This window comes from Leucopleurus acutus, assembly GCF_964270905.1.
Source record: "Leucopleurus acutus genome assembly, chromosome: 20".
NCBI lineage: Eukaryota > Metazoa > Chordata > Mammalia > Artiodactyla > Delphinidae > Leucopleurus > Leucopleurus acutus.
In genome coordinates, this window is record NC_139162.1 from 36922952 (window position 1) to 36943572 (window position 20621).

The following is a 20621-nucleotide window of genomic DNA, read 5'->3' on the forward strand; positions in this document are numbered from 1 at the left end:
TGCTACTTACTAGTCATGTGACTAGGTACATTACTTCACCTTCCTAGGCCTCAATTGCCTTATCTGTAATCTCATCATAGATTAAATAAATAATATATATAAAGTGTAAAATGTTTGCCTATAATATCTGTCCAGTAAACCGCTGTTTTGATGGAAATGATGTTCTACTGGAGAACTAAGAATATGTTCTCTGGAAAGGTGGATGTCAAACTTGGCAGCAGTGTTGCCAGAGCCTTGCCTGGAGTCAATGTGGCCTGGAAGCACTGTTTTCTTATAGGTCATTCCTCGAGAAATGGTGAGGTGACTACTTTTAGGGAAAGACAGTTAGTACTAATAAATGCTTTATTGTTCAATGGCAACATTATATTAATCTGGGAGCAAAAGGAAATGTTGGGAATGCAAAAAGAATGGTTTTGATCATTTGAGAAGGATTTTGAAACAGGAATTCTTTACTAAAGGTTAGGAATGGATAAAATTATTCATTAACTCATAAAATATGTATTGAGTACCTTCTCAATGCTAGGTGCTCTGCTAGGTCCTGGGAACACAGTGCCTATGTGTTTGTTCTAGTAAAGAATGCAGAAAAGGGCCTGTCCTTGTGGACCTTACACTGAGGGGAGGATTTAGGGATATGCAATAAAAAGTAAACAATTTTTAAGACAAGATAATTCCATAATGCTACTTAAGGTTTGGTGGTAAGGGAAGACTTCTCTGAGATGGTGCCATTTTAGCTGAAACCTGAATGACAAGGAGTGATTTTTCTTATCTTTTGTGTTCATTAAGCTTCTCATATATGTGGATTTACAGTTTTCATCAAATTTGGAAACTTTTTGGCCATTATTTCTTTCCCTCTCCTTTGGAGACTGATTATACACATATTAGGCCTCCTGAAGTCCCATATCTCACTATTGCTCTCATCTTTTCTTTCTTGCTTTGCTTTTTTAGAGTCTCTCTCTCTCTCTCTCTCTCTTTTTTTTTTTTTTTTGGTATTTCTTTTTGGATAGTTTCCATTGTTTTGTCTTCAAGTTCACTAATCTTTTCTTCTGCAACATTTAACCTGCCTTTAATTCCATCCAGTGTATCTATCATCTCAGATGTTGTAGTTTTTATTTCTAGAATTTCATTTTAAGACTTTTTAATATCTTCCATGTCTCTACTTAATACATTCTGCTGTTTCTCTAGGTTTCTGGAAACTGGAACAATCATGGGGTTCACCTTGTTTGTTCCCCATCTCTCATGCATCACTGTCCTTTATTGCCTGATGGCTAATGTCTTGAGAACTGTTCTTTCATATGCTTTGTCCTGATTTTTAGTTGTTTCAGATAGTAGGGTAGGGACTTCCCTGGTGGTCCAGTAGGTGGGACTTCGTACTCCCATTACAGGGGGCCCAGGTTCGATCCCTGGTTGGGGAACTAGATCCTGCATGCATCCCCTGGTTGGGGAACTAGATCCTGCATGCATGCCACAAGTAAGAAGTCCACATGCCACAACTAAGAGTCTGCATGCCACAACTAAGAAGTCCGCATGCCTCAACTAAAGGATACCGCATGCCGCAACTAAAATTAAAAAAAGAAACTGGTAGTAGGGTAAATCCAGTCCTTACTCCATCTTGGCTGAAAGTAGGAGTGTTCTGCCTCTATTATTTACCTCATAATTATTCTCAGGTTTTAAAATGTACAAAAAGGCCACATATTGGTTTTAACCAGTTGCTATCAATAGAAAACACTTTAGAGTCTAATTATACATGTTTTCCTGATGTGTGATAAAGCACATGCCATCTATTTGGTCTCTGAACTAATCTTTGTTCAGAATCTATTAACAACATAACCATCAAAAAGCTCTAATATTTTTCTTCTTTTTTTTTTAATGAAAAAATTCCATCTGTTTTAACCAGTAAGAGAAATCTGCTTCAGAGCCTTTTGGTATTTATTATGCTATTATGGTATCACATTCCTGGGCTGAGCTGCTTGCCAGATGTAGTTATCAAACATTTTTGTGGCATTATACATGGCCCAAGGACTTTAGACGTCTTATTTTAGTTTTATGTGGGTTGAGGTGGATTTATGTTTTTTTTAAATTGTGGTTAAAGTCTATATAACAAAATTTACCATTTTAACCATTTTTAAGTGTATAATTTGTGAATGTCATAAAGTACATTCACAATGATGTATAACAATCACCACTATCTATTTCTGAAACTCTTTCATCATCCCAAAGAGACTTTGTACGCATCAAACAATAACTCCCCATTCTCTCCTCCCCCCACCTCCTGGTGATCTTTATCCTACTTTCTGTCTTTATGTTGCCTAGTATATGTACCTCATATAAATGGAGTCATACATTTGTCCTTTAGTATCTGGCTTATTTCACTTAGAATAATACTTAAGGTTCATATTGTAGCATGAATGAGAATTTTATTTCTTCTTAAGGCTGAATAATATTCCCTTGTATATATATAACACATTTTGTTTATTCATCTGTTGATGGACACTTGGGTTGTTTCTACCTTTTGGCTATTGTGAATAATGCTGCTGGGAACATTAGTATACAAGTATCTACTTTCAGTTCTTTTGGGTATGTGCCTAGGAGTGGAATTGCTGGATCATATGGTAATTTTATGTTTAATTTTTGAGAAATCACCAAACTGTTTTACATAATGGCTGCACCATTTTACATTCCCACCAGCAATGCACAAAGGTGCCAATTTCTCCACACCCTTACCAACACTTGTTTTTCTTCCTCTCTTCCTTCCTCCTTCATTTTAAAAAAAATAGTACCCATTCTAATGGGTGTGAAGTGGTATCTCATTGTGGTTTTGATTTTTATTTCCCTAATGACTAGTGATATTGAACACTTTTTCATGTGCTTACTGGCTATTGTATATTTATTCACATCCTTTGCCCATTTTTGAATTGGGTTGTTTGGTTTTTGCGGGAGAGCTGTAAGCCCAAATCTATATGTTCTTCAAAGATCTGGGAGTTTATATACTCATTTGGTATTTTATATCTAACATATCTAGAAAATGCTCCACAGAAAATTTTTCCATGTTTCTATAACAGTGGTGTGACATATGTGGCAGATCTTTCTTTGTAATAGATGAAGCAGGCAGTGATTCCAAGTTGCTTCCCATGTATCTGGGCTGTTTTCAGTGTTCTCCTTTTGTTTCTACATGGCAAACTTCCAGAAAAGAATGGTTGACTAGACTAATGGAAGTGATTGTGTGTGAGACTCCCAAGGCTCCAGTTATAGACCTGTTAAACTTCACTTTTCTTTGGGTTGGAAAATTTTATCTCAGTGAAATACAAAACATAAACAAAACAAACAAAATCACCTTTACTCTTTGGTTGCTAATTAGACTTGCAGTTGAGAAATTCACTTTCTAAATTTCATACGTCATTATTGAGAGAATCTGCTTCTGCTCCAGCAAAGGCAGCTCTGACACAAGTTTGCTAGGCACCTCTTTTAACTCAAAAGCTACAACCCAAGAGCTATATAAATTTGGTGCTAAATATATTGATAAATGTAACTAACTTCTACCTTCATCAGGGAGCTCAGGGTTAAAAGTTTTAAGTGTGATTTTGAGGCCATAGAAATATAAAGCACACTTAAAAATGTCAAACATGTTTGTAACAGATGAATCAGTTGAACACATCTGAACACATTTGTTTATGTCTTTTATGGTAGTGCCAGTGTTTGAGTGCAAATAAAAGGAACAATAGCAGAAACAATAGAAAAGAACAACCATTTATGGAGTACTCACTATGTCCCAGGCACCATGCCAAATGCTTTCCATGTATGATTGTGTTTAATAATTACAAATCAGGAAAATGAAGCTCAAAGATTCAAGAAAGTTGCTCAGGTCACATACTTGGGAAGTGGCAGAGACTGGATTCAAAGCCAGGTCAGTGTGACTCCAACTTCGTAACAGAAATACAACATCTTGATGGATGGAGGAGAAACAGGGAAATACATTTCAAATAGCTTAATATTATTGCGACTGGCTGAAGGCAGCATAAACATCATCTAGAAAATAGTAGGAGATTTAAGTAGACAGAACTTGTTTTTTTTTTAACTGTGTTGGGAATGTTACATAGAAATGCAGAAAGCCAGGCTTCCCTGGTGGCGCAATGGTTAAGAATCCGTCTGCCAATGCAGGGGACACGGGTCTGAGCCCTGATCCAGGAAGATCCCACATACCGCGAAGCAACTAAGCCCATGCACCACAACTACTGAGCCTGTGCTCTAGAGCCCGCAAGCCACAAATACTGAGCCCGCGTGCCTAGAGCCTGTGCTCCACACAAGAGAAGCCACTGCAATGAGAAGGCCGCGCACCACAACGAAGAGTAACCCCTGCTCGCCGCAACTAGAGAAAGCCCTCACGCAGCAATGAAGACCCACACAGCCAAAAAAAAAATTAAAAAAAAAAAATGCAGAAAGCCAAGTGCTCATCTTAACCTTCTTGACTGATGCTGGCATCATTCTTTAAGTGTGTTGCAGTTTTTCTTTTCGTATTCAAATTTTGGATTAAAATATTTTGTTTATGTTTTGATTGGCTTTTATATTGACTATTATGCTCTCCTCATTGGCCTTACCACCTCTTTCTGAACAAAATGCTAATTCAAAATTTCCTTTCCTAAGAGTTCTTACCATGCCCCCATCTTTCAACTCTAAGCCTCGACTGCTTCCCTAACCCTGTCTAATGGATTCCGTTTCTTCATCTGAGGTTTGAAAGTCTCCAGTTAATCTACCTTTGCCTATATTATAGTTCTTGGTTCTTGACAACCATACTTTTGAGACTTTTGTCTTATACTTTCTCACTTGTGGCATTTTCTGTTTTTTTTTTGGCTTTTTTCTACCCTCTCTTTTTGAATTTATGGGAATTCATGGCCCGTCTCTGTAGGTTGAAACCTAAAGACTGTCTCCAGAATCTCTCTTACTAGACCAATTTTCAACTTTCTAGAATGGCAAAACCAATTGTTTCTAATTGATCAGAAATCTACTCTTGGATCAGTCAGTCATGACAAGTTGAGTAGGGACCAGAATCCCACAGTACAGACATGGCTGCTGGGAGTCTACTGACTTCATTAGGGGCTTTCCTGGAAAAGGCAGAATGTTTACTAGCCAGGTACTTATCCAAGAGGTGCCTTCTTCACTCTGTAGACCAGGACACTGGAAAAAGTTATGATATCCTTGTAAACAAGATGGAGAAACATGAGCTGAATCCTGGGGAATTGGGTGCAATTGTAAGTAACTGAACAATCAGATCCAAAGAAGGTGTACTGATGTTAGCCTGAAGGCAGGTCATTAGTGATGAGCTGAAAGGCTCTGCTCACCCTGCCCGGATTTTAACGTTTCTTTCAGTGATTCAGATGAGCTATCCCTAAAATGCAAATTCCCACAAGAACAGAGGCTATATGACCCTGGCTTCCTTGGTGATATCAGGGCACATTAAAAAAGTGATAGCCATTTGCCATTTTCTGACCACCCTCAACTCCCCTTCCTGAGCATACTACCCCTCAGTCGTGATGGGAATCCCATTAGAGCTCCCTGGGAAATGAGTGATGCAAAGATGGGAAAATGGCTGGAGTTCACTCATCCCTCCCCTCCCACTCCCAGCCTTTCCTCTATACTTTTCTCCTGGGACTCCATTTACTGAAGCTTGGACTTTCAGATTTTATCTGTTCTTTCACATTTTCTCTCTTTTTATCCTATGCTCTAGGAGATGTTATGATTTGTGAACATTTTATTTCTGCTATCATATTTTAAATCTCTAATCGCTTCTCTGATTATTCTTTTTTCAAATCAACATCTTCTTCATAAAAATCTTTCTTAAATCTCTTTGAGTCAAGTTTTCTTCTATTCCCTGATTATTTTTGTTTTCACCAGAATTTGTTTTTCATGTTTATATATCTTGGTCTTTCCCTTTCAAGCTGCTGGATCTGCTAATATCTTGGTGATCTTTGCTTGTCTGGTCATATTTAAGAAAGAAGGTCCATGCAATTGGAGTGACATCTCTCCAGTGATAATTCTGACTGGGTGCTCTGGACATGAGGTGGGGGAGGTGAGTGGGAACTCATTTTTAGGCTGAGCCCACCTGATGGCTAGAATGAGAACTTTACTGTGAGACATGAAGTTGATGACTAAAAACCTTAGATTCTCCAATATGGAGAATTGTTTAATTTCTTTAAAGAAGAGCTATCAGGGACTTGTTTGTTTACTTTTGCCTGAGGATAAATGCCAGCTGCCTGTACTTACTGGGTATGAGGGAGGGACTGGGGGGTGGAAGCCGGTGGTGGAGAAAAGCAGGTGGGTAGAGTTGATCCACCTTCAGAGCTTGCCCGGTTCTCCAGGCTAACTGGCAGCCCTCCTCTGCAGCCCTCATAGCTTGTCCTGGGCTGGCTGTCTAAGGCATCCTTTACCTGTTAAACCTCTTCCATCAACTTTCTGGCTTCCAGAAAGTTGCTAACTTGCTGGCTTCCAGATATATGCTAACTATCTCATCCCCAAGTAATACCTCCTTACTCTGTTCTCCTTCAGGTATGGGTTTATTCCTTTGTGTACTTCTGTTCCTTTAGTACAAAGAGTCAAGTCAGAGAGAGCATGTCTGGTTCATTAATAAAAAGCAACAATACACATTTACTGTTTATTATCCCACAAATAATATTTCTAGCAAAAGAACTATAAATTAATGTAATGGTTACATTAAAATAAATAAATTATTTTTTATTGCTTAAAAAGTGTACAAGTAACATATAAAAACATGCTCCTTATAAAAATGCAAATACAAAATCATGTAGACTATACAGGGAAATTGGCTGTTCCCTTCTTTTTTTCCCCAACGCAATTCTGCTCTTTTCCCAGGAAGTAACTGCTGTTAATAACTAGGTATATATATCCTTGACTATTGCTAATGTATTTATATATCTGTATCTATTTGGTTATCAGGCTGTTTGTCTTTTTTATTTAGATAGATCAAGTTTTATATGTGGTTTTGTGAATTTTAACTCGACCATATGTCTTGGATAGCTTTTCATGGCAGTAGGTGTAGAGCTATCATTCTTTCCCCTACCAGTTGACATCTAAGTAGTTTGTAGTTTTTCTTTTTCAGAAAGGCAAAATCTATTACTTTCCTGTTTCATTGTCCCTTAGCATTCTTTCCACTCAAACTGAGAAATCCTTGTCATACCTGTAAAGAATCCCAGTGGATTAAACTGAAAAAACCTGACTGAATGAAATATAGCAAGTTGAACAGATCATAATATATGATAATATTTAGAGGTACAGTACTAAAACTTCTTTATTAAAATTCATATTATCCTACCCCAGTTAATGAATGGAACAGAATCAGATCACATTTATTTTGATCAGAGTTAAGGAGGCAAACCAGCTTGCGTGTCATCTCTCAAACGTACTAATAACAAATGCCAGGTTTAAAACGTTCTTTTTTTGTTCCTACTGTTCTTTTCCTACTATTTCCTGCCTTTTTTCTTTGTTTATTCACCATGCTCTAAGCTCTTGATTTATTGCTCATTCTTTTTGTTACAGGTCTTGAAACTGGAATCAGTTTAACCTCAAGAGAATCATCAGAGTGTTAATTTCCAAATGAATCCTCTTTCTAACAATGATAAGACTATCTATGACGAAAATACACATTTTGGGGACCCAGATCCACACCTGCCCTGGAGAAAGGTCACATTCTCCACTTTTGAAGAGCAGAAATCCTTCTGCATGGCCAGTTCTGGCAGGTCCTTATGTTGTCCCACACCAAAAGGTTTTGAGAGTTCTATGCTTGGTTAACACTGACTTTCTTGGCTCTGTGGCAGAATGACCCCCCCTCGGTCCCCCTCACCCAGGTTTTCACATTTCTTCATCTATAGGAACCTGGTGCTCCCTGGCCTCCCCTCTGTAAGGCTGGATCAGATCTCCAGCTTACACCCTGCTTTTAACAAATTCACCAAGCATTAAACTATGTTTAGGCACTGTTGTATTAGGCATTTCACATTCATTATCTCATTTAATCCTCAAAACAATCCCACATATTAGCTTTAGATATGGTTAAGGTACTTGCTTAAAGTCACACAGTAAGTGATAGAGCTGGGCTTCAAACTTGGACTTGCCTAGCACCAAAGCTTGAGCTCTGACCTCTGTGCTACACATTCACCACTCAGCCAATGAACCCTCATGAGCGCGTGAGAAGAGAAACTTGAAGGCCCTTGAGTGGCTGAGAGGCTAGATGATGGCCCCCCAAAAGGTATTCACCTCCTCCTCCCTGGAACCTGTGAATGTTACTTTATATGGTGAAAAAGGACTTTGCAAATGTGATTAAGTTAAGAACCTTGAGATGGGAAGATTATCCTGTACTATCCAGGTGGGATCTAAATGCAGTCACATATATCATTATAAAAGAGAGGCAGGGGATCTGACACACACACAGAAGAGTTGGTAAGGCAGTGTGATCGTGGAGGAGGAGACTGCAGTGATCGGCCGCAAACCAAGAAATGCCACCTGCTACCAGAAGCTGGAAAAGGCAAGGAATGATTTTCCCCTGGAGCCTCCGGAGAAAGCACAGCCCTGCTGACACCTGGTTTGGCCCAGTGATACTGGTTTCAGACTTCTGGCCATCAGAACTGTGAGAGAATATGTTTCTGTTGTTTTAAGCCACTAAGTTTGTGGTAATTTGCTATGGCGATCACAGGTGACTTTGTGATCTCTCTAGGCCAGTTTCCTTATCTGTAAAATGAGGATATTAGTGGTAATACCTAGAATTAAAAAAAAAAGAAAAGCGCTAGCATTTACCTAGCACAAGGTAGATGCCCTGCAGGGCTATTATCGCTCGCAGGGGCCGAGAGGAAGATGTATGGGGTGCTTTGGGAGCACATTGGAAGGAAGGGCAATTAACCCAGCCTCTAGTTCATAAATGCACATGACCATCCAGTAAGGTTAACAAAGAAGTTGAAATTAATTAAAAACGACAGTATATGGCATTTATTGACCAAATGACAGAGAGTTCACAAAACAATCTCCACCCTTAATTTCTAAGAGTGACTGCAACCATCAGAGAAACTTTTCAGGTGGTAACTCATTACCTCGTGGATGCCCCAGCAACTTTATTTTTCTGGAGGTGATTCTGAATGGTCATTCCAGGACACATTAATTAATGAACCATAAAAATAAACACTGCAACTGGAAACTGGAAGTGTAAATTCAGTTGCCTATTACGAATGTAATCTGTGACCATCACACTTTGTCCATAGAAATGAGCAGAGGGAAGGCTGGACTTATCTAGGGGCCTGGTTCCCAGGTATGTAAGGATTATTTCTCCCTGAGGGCTGGACTGAAGCCGGGCCAGAGAGTTTGCCTTTGAGCTGTTCCTATTTGTTCATCCAGCTCCTGGAGAGTCGTCATTGCCTTCATTATGGATTGCTCTGAGCTAGTGATGGAAGAGTTAGCAGGGTGGCCTGGAGTGGCTCTTAGCAGGCTGGTGCCAGCTGACACATGCCACTTAGGTTTCCAAGGAGCCAAGCTGTCCCCACTCACGCATGGCTGATGCACTTGTGGCTAAATGTGGTGCCACCAGGGCCCCGGGCCAGATTCAGGGCAGGAAATAGAATGCCATCTCCATCACCAGGGAAACCATGGCCTGCGTGCATGATTTAAACCAGGGCCAACAAAAAAGCTCAAAGGCAGGGTCAGAAGAGGAAGGGAGACCAGAGGGTGGCTTGCATGGATTTTGTCTTGGGTTATAACTGTTGACAAGCCACTTAGCTGCCCACATGTTTAAGTTTATCTGCATATAAGATGGAGGTAACAATATTTACGCATCTCACTGGGGACTTATGAAAACAACATTTCTGACAGACCACTCAGGATCCATGGATGGAAGGTGGTATGTAAGTGCAGATGGTAAACTTACTGTGTGTGTGTGTTTTCAGCAGGTGCATTAGGGGCATGTAGACCCTCCGGAAAACACATTTAGAGTCTGACCAAAAGCAAGCAATAATAAAAACTAACAATTTTAAGTGCATGGATTTGTCTTTGGTTTTGTGCAGGTCTGGGGGAATTGCATGTGTAATTCAGACTTCAAGACTGTTTTCAAACATTGCTGTGATTAGTAATACTTATGGCTCAAATCATTTGAGAATGCTGTGGTTGTTGATTGTTTCCAAATGTTTGCCAAATTTGCTCTAAAAAATTCCCAAGTTAATTCTCCCGTATAGTTTATGAGTTGCACGTGGAGTCTGGAACTTTTGTTCCCAAGTTGGAAGGAGGCAAAAATCTATTTAAAAAACAAAGTGCAAAGAGGAATCTGTTGCTCTATCCCCTGGAGGTCTGCTATTTCTGAGGAGTCCTGAGTCTGTTACATATACATTTGTTCTGTTCATTTAAGGTTAAGCAATTGACCTCTGACCTCCCTATAAGGTTACTAAACGCTGCTTTCTGTCAGCTGGGTTCCTGCGGGAGTCTGTCACTCTGCTCTTGGTTAATTAAACCTTTCTCTGGTGCATATTGTCTGTCTAGAATAATTCCTGTGGGTCCAGGTGAATGGTGACTATTATAGAAAAACAAACTTGTTTAATAACACAAATAATACACTTAAAAATTAGAATAATTATATAAGTGAAATATAGAAGAGAAAGATCATCTGCAATTCTCTCATGCAGAATTAACCATACTGGCATATATATATATTTTAAACAAATATGGGATTCTAATGTATGTACTTGCTGTTTTGTGACCTGCTGTTGGGCTGAAGCCTTCACCTATTGTATCTGGGTGGAACACCACAGATCCTTAGAGTGTCTGGCCTACAGTGGGGAGAGGTCCTGCTTCGGTTGTGGGCATGGGGGTGGTAGAAGGAGGGCCTCAGAGCTTCAGTCAGGACTTGCGAACGGAGTTTCAAAGACTTGTTCTCTTGGGCTTCCCTGGTGGCACAGTGGTTGGGGGTCCACCTGCCGATGCAGGGAACGCGGGTTCGTGCCCTGGTCTGGGAAGATCCCACATACCGCGGAGCAGCTGGGCCCGTGAGCCATGGCCGCTGAGCCTGCGTGTCAGGAGCCTGTGCTCCGCAACGGGAGAGGCCACAACAGTGAGAGGCCCGCATACAGCAAAAAAAAAAAAAAAGACTTGTTCTCTCAGATGTCACTCCACTTCCTTAGCGCTCCCGTGTTTTGGCAACAGCATACATCCCAGAACTGGTAAACACTTGCTGATTTTAGCGTCTGTGCAGATGATGATCCTGTGCCCTCCTGATCCATTTGCATTCTGCTGTCAGATCCATCGGTTCCCCCTTCCTCCCTTTTCTTCATACTAACAGAACTTGATTAAGGCATGGTTTATATACAGCACAATGCACAAATCTTACAGCCTTTTGAATTGAATACTGCACACCTGTATGCACATAGGCATGACCCAATGTAACCACTACCCATGATATAAAACATCTCCAACATCCCAGAAGTGGCTTTGTGTCCCCTCTGAGTCAATCCCTCCTACCCCTAGGTAATCATTCTGTCCATTCTTAGACACTAATTTTATCATATTATTTCCCACCTAAAAACATTCCACAGGATTGTTGCCCCTTTATCTTGCTCCTTTGGGTCTAAATGTTCCTGCTTGACTTTCCAGGTCCACTTTCTTAAGGGTCCTGCCTGCTGAATCATTTGGGCCTCCACTGACATCTCCTGGCCTGAGGCCAGTCTCTGCACTGTCACTTCCATCTGCCAGCCTCCACCTGGAGCTTTGTTCACTCTGTGCCCTCACATTTCCCTGGCCTCCCCGAACCTCACCCATCCTTCAAGGCTCAGCCCAAGTCCTGTTTCTGGCAAGAAGTCCTTCCACTTTGCCAAAATTTTTTCCTATTTCTTTACCTCTCTCTTACACCCTGTATCGGTTGACATCAAGTGACTGAGTTTCTGCAAAGACTTGGGGCCATGGAAGGTAGACCACCCTGCCATTCCTACTTATGATTCCCCATGACCATCCACATGTGGCAGCACACAGTTTTCCAAACCCTCCGTTCTTTTCTCACCCATTCTCTCGCATCATGGGGCTGCCCCAGGTCTGCAGCTCCCCAACCCCAGGCCCTGCTCCCTGTCTATCTCTCCCCGTCTTTTCTTCCCCTTCTTGGTACTTTGCTACCCAGCTCACTAAATTGTCTCCTCCAGACCTCAGATTCCACCTCTTCTTCAGATCTGACACCAAAAATCCTGAGACCAAGCTCTCCTCAGAGGGTAGGGATAAAATGCGGGGAGAGAATTTGAGCAGATGATGATGGAATTCTTTTTCTCAGATACAAGAGGGCTGGAGACACTGGTGCATCATATAATTTTGCCCCATCCCACCCACATCCTTTGCACCCAGCAGTTAGTGGCTGTCCTGCCTCCTCTGTTGTTCCAGTGTGTTAACTTTGCTCCCACCCAGACTTCCTGAGTTTGCCATGGCACAGAGTTCTGAGCTCACAAGAGTCAGCACAATCAAGGGGTTTAAGTAAGATATTGCAGCTAAAGGGCTTAGCACAGGTCTGCTGTGGTCAGGCTCAGAGCTAATATCAAAAGCCTGCAACCCCTTCTCTGATTCCTATCAAGTCAGATGTGTTGGGGATCCCAAAGTGACTGTGATTGTTGTGTGTGTGGTCAGAAACCCTACCTTCTACAGTGAACACAGGCCCTGGGGCCAAGACCAGCTCTGCACTGCCTCTCCCTGGGACCCTCAGTCTCTTCATGAGTAAAACAAGATTCATAATCCATGCACCTCCGATGAGTGTAAGTGAAGCACACAGCAAAGCACTTTGCAGGTGGGTCCACCCTGCCAGTGTGAGCCGGTAGAAGGACGGGCAATACAATGTGTTGGCAAGAAACTGGTTGGCCTAGTTCCAACTTGCAAATATAATTGTGTTTCTGAGCTGGCAGTTGGCAAATGCAGCCCCCCAGAGACAAAGTCCGGTTCTAGACAAAATGTTTCAGTTAGACTCCTTCAGTGGTAAGCAGACTCAGGAGTCTGGCTGCCTGCATTGATGTACAGGTTCTTACACTGACTTTGGAAAATGGCTTCGTCATTCCAAGCCTCAGTTGACTTGTCTGTGAAATGGGGATAATAGTCTCTTCCTCTTAGAATTGTCGTGAGGGGCAAAAGTAATTTATGTGAAGATCTAGAACAGTGCCTGACACATAGAAACGCTCGATGAATATTAGTGCTTTTATTATTTCCTAGTAAGTGTTGCTCTGTACATGTTTAATGAATGAATGGCTGCTGGTGTGGATTTGGCTTATGAGGGTGCTTTTTGTTCTTCTCTGGTATTTTCAGGCTGATTCCATCTGACCGTGCTTGGCTGGGAACAATTTTGACTAGGTAGGTGGGAAAGGAAATGACGAAATGAAAAGACTTCAACCAGGGGTAGGAATGCTGACTACAGAAGACCGTGAGATCCTGGGAGTAAACCCACGAGCCACCTGAGAGCTACCAGAGGACTTCCCTGAGGCCCAGGCCAGCCATGCAGCTGTCATTTCCCTCTCTGCTTCTTCAGAGAGGCCAACTTGACTTTGGTTTTATTCCCAAGCACATTTCCTGGATTCATCCTGGCAGGACTGTGGCTATTTTTCTGGATAGCCAGATGAGATAAGCTGTAGACATTTTTCTACAAAAGAATAAGCAACCAATATAGTATCTGGGGGTCCCTGCCCTGTGGCCCCCTCCTCATCTCCTCAGACAACTGTCAGAGCTGAGCCTGTGGGCAGAGGCCTATTTCATGACACACACACCCTTCTGAAACCCAGAGAGCAGGGTGGAGAGTTCCATGGCCACTCTGAGGGCAACAGTTTTGTTATTCGGTCCTGCCTTTGCCTTTGACTTACTATGTGACCTTCAGAAAGTCCCTTCCCCTCTCCAGGTCTCAGACTCTCCATCTACAAAATGAGGGAGTTGACCCTTACCGTCTCTGAAGTCCTCACTGTCTCTGAAAGTGGCAGAGTGCTGTGAGTTATCAACCTGGGTTGGAATTCTGGCTCCACTGTTTTCTGACCTCGTGGCCTTGGGTAGGCCACTTAAGTTCTTTAGATTGATCCCCCTCTGTAAAATGGGGACGATAAATAGTAATCTACCCTCTAGGGTTGTAGCAAGGTTTAAATAAGACATGTGCGGCTAAAGTGCTTAGCGCAGGATCTGCCCACGGTCAGGCTCAGCAAAGCAAGCCAAAATCAAAAGCCTGCAGCCCCTTCTCTGATTCCTGTCAGCCAGGCCAGGTGAGTTGGGGCCCTGGAGTGATATGTGCGTGTTTCCGTCTGTCTGTCTGTGGACATGTGCCAGTGTATGTGGAGGGCTTGGCCTCCCCCAGGGCACTCTGGGAAGATCTGTCCAGGGAACCTCCCTGAGGGCACCAGCTGAGTTGGAGCAGGTGTCTCATTTAGCAGAAGAGGCAGGTCATAGCCTTCCCCTCACTGCAGCATGCCTCAGTCTTTGGGGCTCTAGATATCTTCATTGTTTCCTGAGCAGTTTTCCTTGAAGAGGCAATAGCTGGTCCCTCCCAGTGTGGAGATAACTAACCAGGTTCCCAGCCAGGGTGCAAGCATCCCCTGAAGCAACCTGTTCTATTGCTGCTCAGGACTTTGCTCTGTCTTGGAGGGCTGCCTGAAGGCAAGGAGCCCCAGCTCTTCTCCTGGGCCCTGGGTTTTGAACTCAGGTCAGCTCTGTCCTAGGACTCCCTCCCTTCTTTCTTCTCTCCTTGGACCACGTGGTGTTTGTTTCACACTGGACACTCCGCTAAGTGATGCAGGAAGTAGGCCCCCAGGGAGGCAGATACCGCCCAGCAAAGCAGATAACCAAGTGAAACCTCTGGATGCCTCTGGGGCCTGGGGCAGGCTCAGTGATAAGTGGAAATGCCAGGCTTATCGCTGCAGGCCGAGTTCTAGAGAAGCTATCCTGGCCGGCCCACCTCGCTCCCAGGCCTCCCGGCAGTCGGGCATCTCCAGGCAGAGTAAACGCTGGGTTGGCACAGCCGCAGCAGCAGGACGGGGATACTGTGCCCCACTCTGGCACTTCGCAGTCCCAGCGCCAGAGGCCAGTAGCGGGCGTCGGATTACACTCAGATATTTGCGGTAAGCAGGCCGGTCTGCTTTGAAGTAGGAGCCTGAGGAAGCATTGTTAGGTTCATGGGACTAAGGGAGGCTCGGTGACAATTGCTCCCCCGATCTGGGTCCTCTTGGACCAAGAAGCTCCATCAGCAGGAAGCTTTGGTTGATGGGTACAGCCCGGGGACGGTCAGCGCAGGCCTTTCCCGACTAACATGCCGTATAGCGGGCAGAGGAGGCTGAGGGGCAGCTAACCCCGAAGTTGTCCACGTTGAAGCCTGCGAGACTTTCTGAGGTTCTGTTTCAGCTCTGGTTTCCTTCCAGGAGTAAGCGCAGCTTCATGGAAGACGCGTTTGCCCTTTCTGAGCGCACATCAGCTAATGGTGCATGCGGGGAGGTGGCTCGGGCCAGGCCAGGTGGCTGGGGGAGCTGACTTAGGACTGGGAAGACACCCCCTCATCCTCCTGTCCCCCCCCCCGCCCCCGCACAAGGAGGGGACTGAGTACACTGCCATCCTTGTTGGCTGACCTTCTGGGGTGGGATGGGTGTGGTGAGGGGTGGTGAGTTCCAATCTTCACATTTTCATGTACTTTACCATGTGCCAGGTGCTGTGCTAAGTGTTTTACTTATCCTAATACTCAAATAGCCCTGAAGTTATTGCACTGTTATGAGCCCCTTTACAAATGAGGAAAGCTGTGTTCGGGGAGATTAAGTTCCAGGTACGCAGCTGGTCCCTACGGGCACTTAGGTATGAACGTAGGTAAGCACCCCTTTCCTCAAGATACGTGGCCTCTGTCTCTCAGAAAACTGTCATGATGTTTGATTTTCTTAGAACAAGACCTTTCACTGCCTTGTGCTGCCACACTTGTTATAAATCCACAAACCTACACAGTCTACCGCATGTCAGTCTCCCCCTCAGATGTTGTGCCCTTGAGCTTTGCAAAACCTGCTTCCTCTCCTCTGCTCCCCAGCCACAAACACACTGAAGTCTTTGAGCTTTTTCTCCTGGTGTTCAACTCCAATTCTCTCCTCATCAATTTTGTTCATTATCTATGGACTTCCTCTTAAGAGAAACGAAGATTTAGCTCTCCCCATTTTCCCTTCACAACTCTTGTAAAACATATATCACTGTTTTAACTTAGTAAAGTATTTACTTTATTATGGCATAAAGTTATATAATATATATAATGTAATATTATATTATATAAATATAATTCACTGAAAATTCAATCATGTACTTTAATTTCATTCTTTCCTGAACTCTGATTTTCTCGGAGTCTCTGATTCCTTTTGTTCCCTTTTTGTCCTGTTGCCAGCATCATACTGATGGCTAACATTTGAGCACTCACTGGGTGCCAAGCTCTGTTCCAGGTGCCTTGCAAGAATTCTCCAGTGACCATCCTGAAAACTCTCTGAAGTGTGTGCATTGTTATTATGTTACAGCCCAGGAAGTACAGACTCAGAGAGGTTAAATAAACTGGCTCGTGATTCTGCCCGAAAACTGGCAGAGGCAGGAGTTAAATCCAGATGGTCTGACCCTAGGCCCCATGCTCTTAATATTTTACTACATGTCCTTAATTATATTATATTGTATACTGTTTTTTTCCCCCCTGAAGTCCTCCCTTTTGGGGACCCTCCATCTTCCTGCTTCAACTTTGGGCCTAGGTTGAAGCTGTTGTTTCCTGGAGCTCTGTTTTTTTGTTTGCTTGTTTAGTCCCTGGTTTTGCTGGTGTTTATCCTCCAAGCAGCTTCCTTGGAAAGGGGGCATACATTTTTTTACATCTTGGAAAGTCTTAAAAGTCTTTATTCTGTCTTCTGACAATGGTGAAATGTCTTCAAAATTCTAATCCTCTCTCATCTAGAATTTTACATACAACCTAACTGTCTTGCCGCATCTGGTTGTTTTTAGGATGAGAAGTCTGATGTCATTCTGATTCCAGTTCTCTGATATGTGATTTTTTTTTTCTTTTAAATTTCAGGGAGCTTTTATAGTCTTCTCTTTACTTCTCTGTTCTAAAATTGCATAATGTCTGCAGTATTTCTTTGATAAATTCCTTCCCTCTTTCTTTCCTTTCTCCTCCTGAACTCCAGTTAATTAGATGTAGGACCAGCTGGATCCACTGTCTCTCTTTCTTATCTTTTCTCTCCATCTTCATCTTTCAGTTCTGTTTTCTGGAATATTATCTTAACCTTGTTTTCTAATCCCTATATTGGATTTTTAAATGTTAACATTCATATTTGTAAAAGACCTCCCTTTTATTCTGTGTTTGCTCTTTTTCCATAACACCCTCTTCTTTTTTAATGGATGGAACAGTCTTTCACACTTTTCTGTGGTTACTAATGAGAGCCTTTTTTTAAAACTTTCCTCTGTTTCTGCCACAATTATATTTTGGTTTATTTGTTCTGAGCTCCCCTTTTCATCTTGGGGGCTTTCTTTGAATACCTGGTGATCCTTTTTTTCTGTGCGTATTTCAGAATAAGTCACAAAAACCTGGCTGGGTGGTTGAGGCTTGTTGACTGCTTGGCTTTGTTGAGGATCAGATGGGGAGCTCCCAAGGGACCCCAAAGCCAGTGCATAGAACGGTTGTATTGTGGACTGCTCCATCTCTGCAGAAACAGATCTCTGATCTGCAGGGAGGGTGGGGAAGGAGGAGAGCCACAGCTTTGGATGGACTCCTCAGCCTTGCATTTCTCTCCCCTCTTCCTCCACCTAGGGTCTCAGGGTCCACAGGCCTCTCTGGGGTTTTTCAGGGAAAGCTGGCTGTCACCAGAAAGACAAGGGAAGAGTCTTGGGATTCAGCACACACTGACCGCAGCCTACGGCAGAGGTCAGCCTGTGTTTTTCCGGGAGTGGATCAGCTGCCAGTCCTCAGCCAGGAAGGATGAGGTGTCATTGCACTTGCTACTCTGTGTCCATCCAGCTAGGCTGCCTTTTCTCTGTCTGCGTTCTCTTGGCTTGCTGGGTGGAATGCCTCCCCCATCCTCTGGGCAGACGGCATTGCCCAAAAGGAATTGCCCATGGCTTTTGCTGTGCCCTCTAAATCAGGGAGTTGGAGAGAAGCCATGCACCAGCCCTCAGAGAACCCATGTGCTCATAAACTCATGTCTTCTGGAGGCTGAGAAATGAAAGGGGTTCAAAGCTGGTTTTCCTGGCTGCTCCTTTTCATCAAAGAGACCTAAGGACGTGTCCTGTCGGCATATTCTGAGCTTTCTCCCAGAGGGTCCCAGAGCTTACTTCTGGGAATTGTCAGGGCTTCCTGCCTTCTGCTCATTTGATTGTTCTGGAAAATCTGGGCTGCCAGCCTCCTCCTTCCACAGTTCTCCCGGTGGTCAGCCCAGCCTCCGGCTCCTGCTGGAGCCTCCTTTATTCATTCCTTCCATACAGTTGCTTTGAATACCTATGTGCCAGGCACGTTGGTGCGCTGGGGAAAAAGGCAAGCCAAAGGGGCACTGTTCTGGCCTCAGGGGCCTTCAAGGTGGTTCTGTAACAGTGTATGACGCAGCAGACATGTTTGCAGTAAACCAGCTGCCTTGCAATTACTTGTCGCTTAAGGGAGACCTGGGGCAAATACTTTTGTAATTTAAATAATTTGCTTTTGATATAAATAGGTGTCTGGGACATTTATTTGTGTCCTTTGTGTTCATCTAGACTTTCTTTCCAGGCTTTATTAACCCGGGACCTGCCTGGATGCAAGCTACTCTGAAACTCTCTAGAGCAGCGGTCATAGTGAAGCCAAGGATTGGTGGGAACTGTCTCCCAGAGACAGCATCTGTCTCTTTAGATAGTGGGGACTTCCTTTCACAAAGATTATCGGCACCTATTGTAGGACAGACAGTTGTGCTGGGTGTTAGACTCCCAGAGATTTCTCTAGGCGGACACTTCCCAAAGTTTGACCCAGGGAACAGTAGTTCCACAGGGAAGTATTAAGCAGGAATTACGGAGGAAGAAGTAAGTCCCTACCCAGGTGCTGGTTTCTTTCTGTGGCAGGTGAGGTCCTGCGAGGGTGAATCCTCAGGAGGGACTGGAGCCTGGTGTGTCCCAAATTTCTTTTTCAAGGAGAGTTTATCTGTGTGTTTTAAATCACAGTAAATGTAACAGACCAGTGCCCTTTTGAGCATGCTCTGGGCCATTCCATCAATGACACCCAGTCTGTGCTCCCAGAAATGGGTCTGGATTTCTACATGGGCTGCTAAGGGCAGCTGTCCTGACAAAGGGCGAGTGGTAAGGGGTTTGTGGTCAAGCTGCACACTGTGTTTACTACTCAGCTACAGCTTAAAACAGCAAAACGATCCCAAGGTGTTTTTAGATGTCAGAGTTCCAGGTCAAATTTATTCTCATAATTGCTTTTATTCAGAAGGAGGGAGTTTAGGGGGATGCTAACACTCATCTCCCTGGTGCCAGCCTTCACCAGAGCTGCGCTATCTTCAGGAGGTTGTGTGCCGGGGCCACCTTGGACAGAGTCCCTCTCTGGCCTTGTTTTGTCTCTCTGAGGGCCTGGATGCAAGTGGTGTCAGTGGACTGTCCTGCGGCAGCCTTGGGCTCTGTGGTGCCCCCTCACACCCCACCTTAGTGTCAGCCTGAGCGTGTCCTTTTGTCTGGTATATTTATTGTGGCTTCTGTAAAAGTTTCATTTGAACCAAGTGTTTCTGAGTCTAAAATATTTGGAAACCACGGGAAACGCAGGCCCCCTTGCTCTCTAGGGCCTTATTGTGCCTGTTTCAGTTTAGAGACTGGGTGCCTGATGCCTGTGTAGACATCCTTGGGGGAGAAGGGTGTCACTGGCAAATGGTCCCCAGAGGGCTCTGCAAGGAACATGACCTGAGGGATGATACTTGGCCACTGTTCTTCACTTCTATTTTTAGGTACAAGTGACTAGTGACTGGGGGCCCCACGTGGGGAAGGACCTGCTGATTCACCCCAGAGCAGACTAAACACCTTTGGGGCATCAGCAAAGTAGGGGAACCAAAATTTTGTTTTTAATTTGCAGAAGCACCAAATTTTTTCATCATGGCAAAATTAGAACTTTGTTGAATGGCCTCACGTTTCCTTCTGTTTTGGTCTAGCTTCTTATTGTGAATTGAATGTGTATGTGATGGGTGGGACCATCTGCTTCTCAGTGCTTTGGACCTCTAAAGCCCTTACTCTGCCCTGGTATCCCTGAGGCCCCCTCGTAGAGTCCAGTTATCAGGTTGTTACCTAAAGGATCCCTTTTCTTCTAACCTTTAGTTTCAGCTACACGAACTCTGCCTGCCCTGGGCAGATTCTTAACATATTTGCCCATCAACAGCCTCTCAGAGAGGAATGTTAAATGCTGCAGTGATGTCAAAGGGGCCCCCAAGGGGAAGGACCTGGGCCAAGCCCAGCCTGTCACTCATGGCCACAGCAGAGTGGGAGATAAGAAAAGGCAACGGCTCGGAGAGAGTCTGGTCTTCTGGGCACCCTGAACAACCCAGGTGAGCCTTAGTTAGAGAACAATGAACTTCCAGACACTGCTGCCCAAGTGAAAGCAAGAGGTCTGCAGCTCTTCTGATTCCTCACCCTTGGCAATCTTCATCAGG

The 20621-nt window shown here is 43.8% G+C and overlaps 1 protein-coding gene across 1 annotated transcript in view; it reads left to right on the forward strand.

The window, feature by feature from the left end:
- The window catches only part of LOC309977249 (UPF0547 protein C16orf87 homolog), a 60749-nt gene extending 53065 nt beyond the window's left edge, over window positions 1–7684 (forward strand). Inside the window, exon 4 of the mRNA XM_082863252.1 lies at window positions 7546–7684. Coding sequence (XP_082719378.1) covers window positions 7546–7595 — 50 coding nt within the window. The 3' untranslated portion in view covers window positions 7596–7684. The remainder of the gene's footprint in view (window positions 1–7545) is intronic.
- The last annotated feature ends 12937 nt before the right edge of the window (window positions 7685–20621 follow it).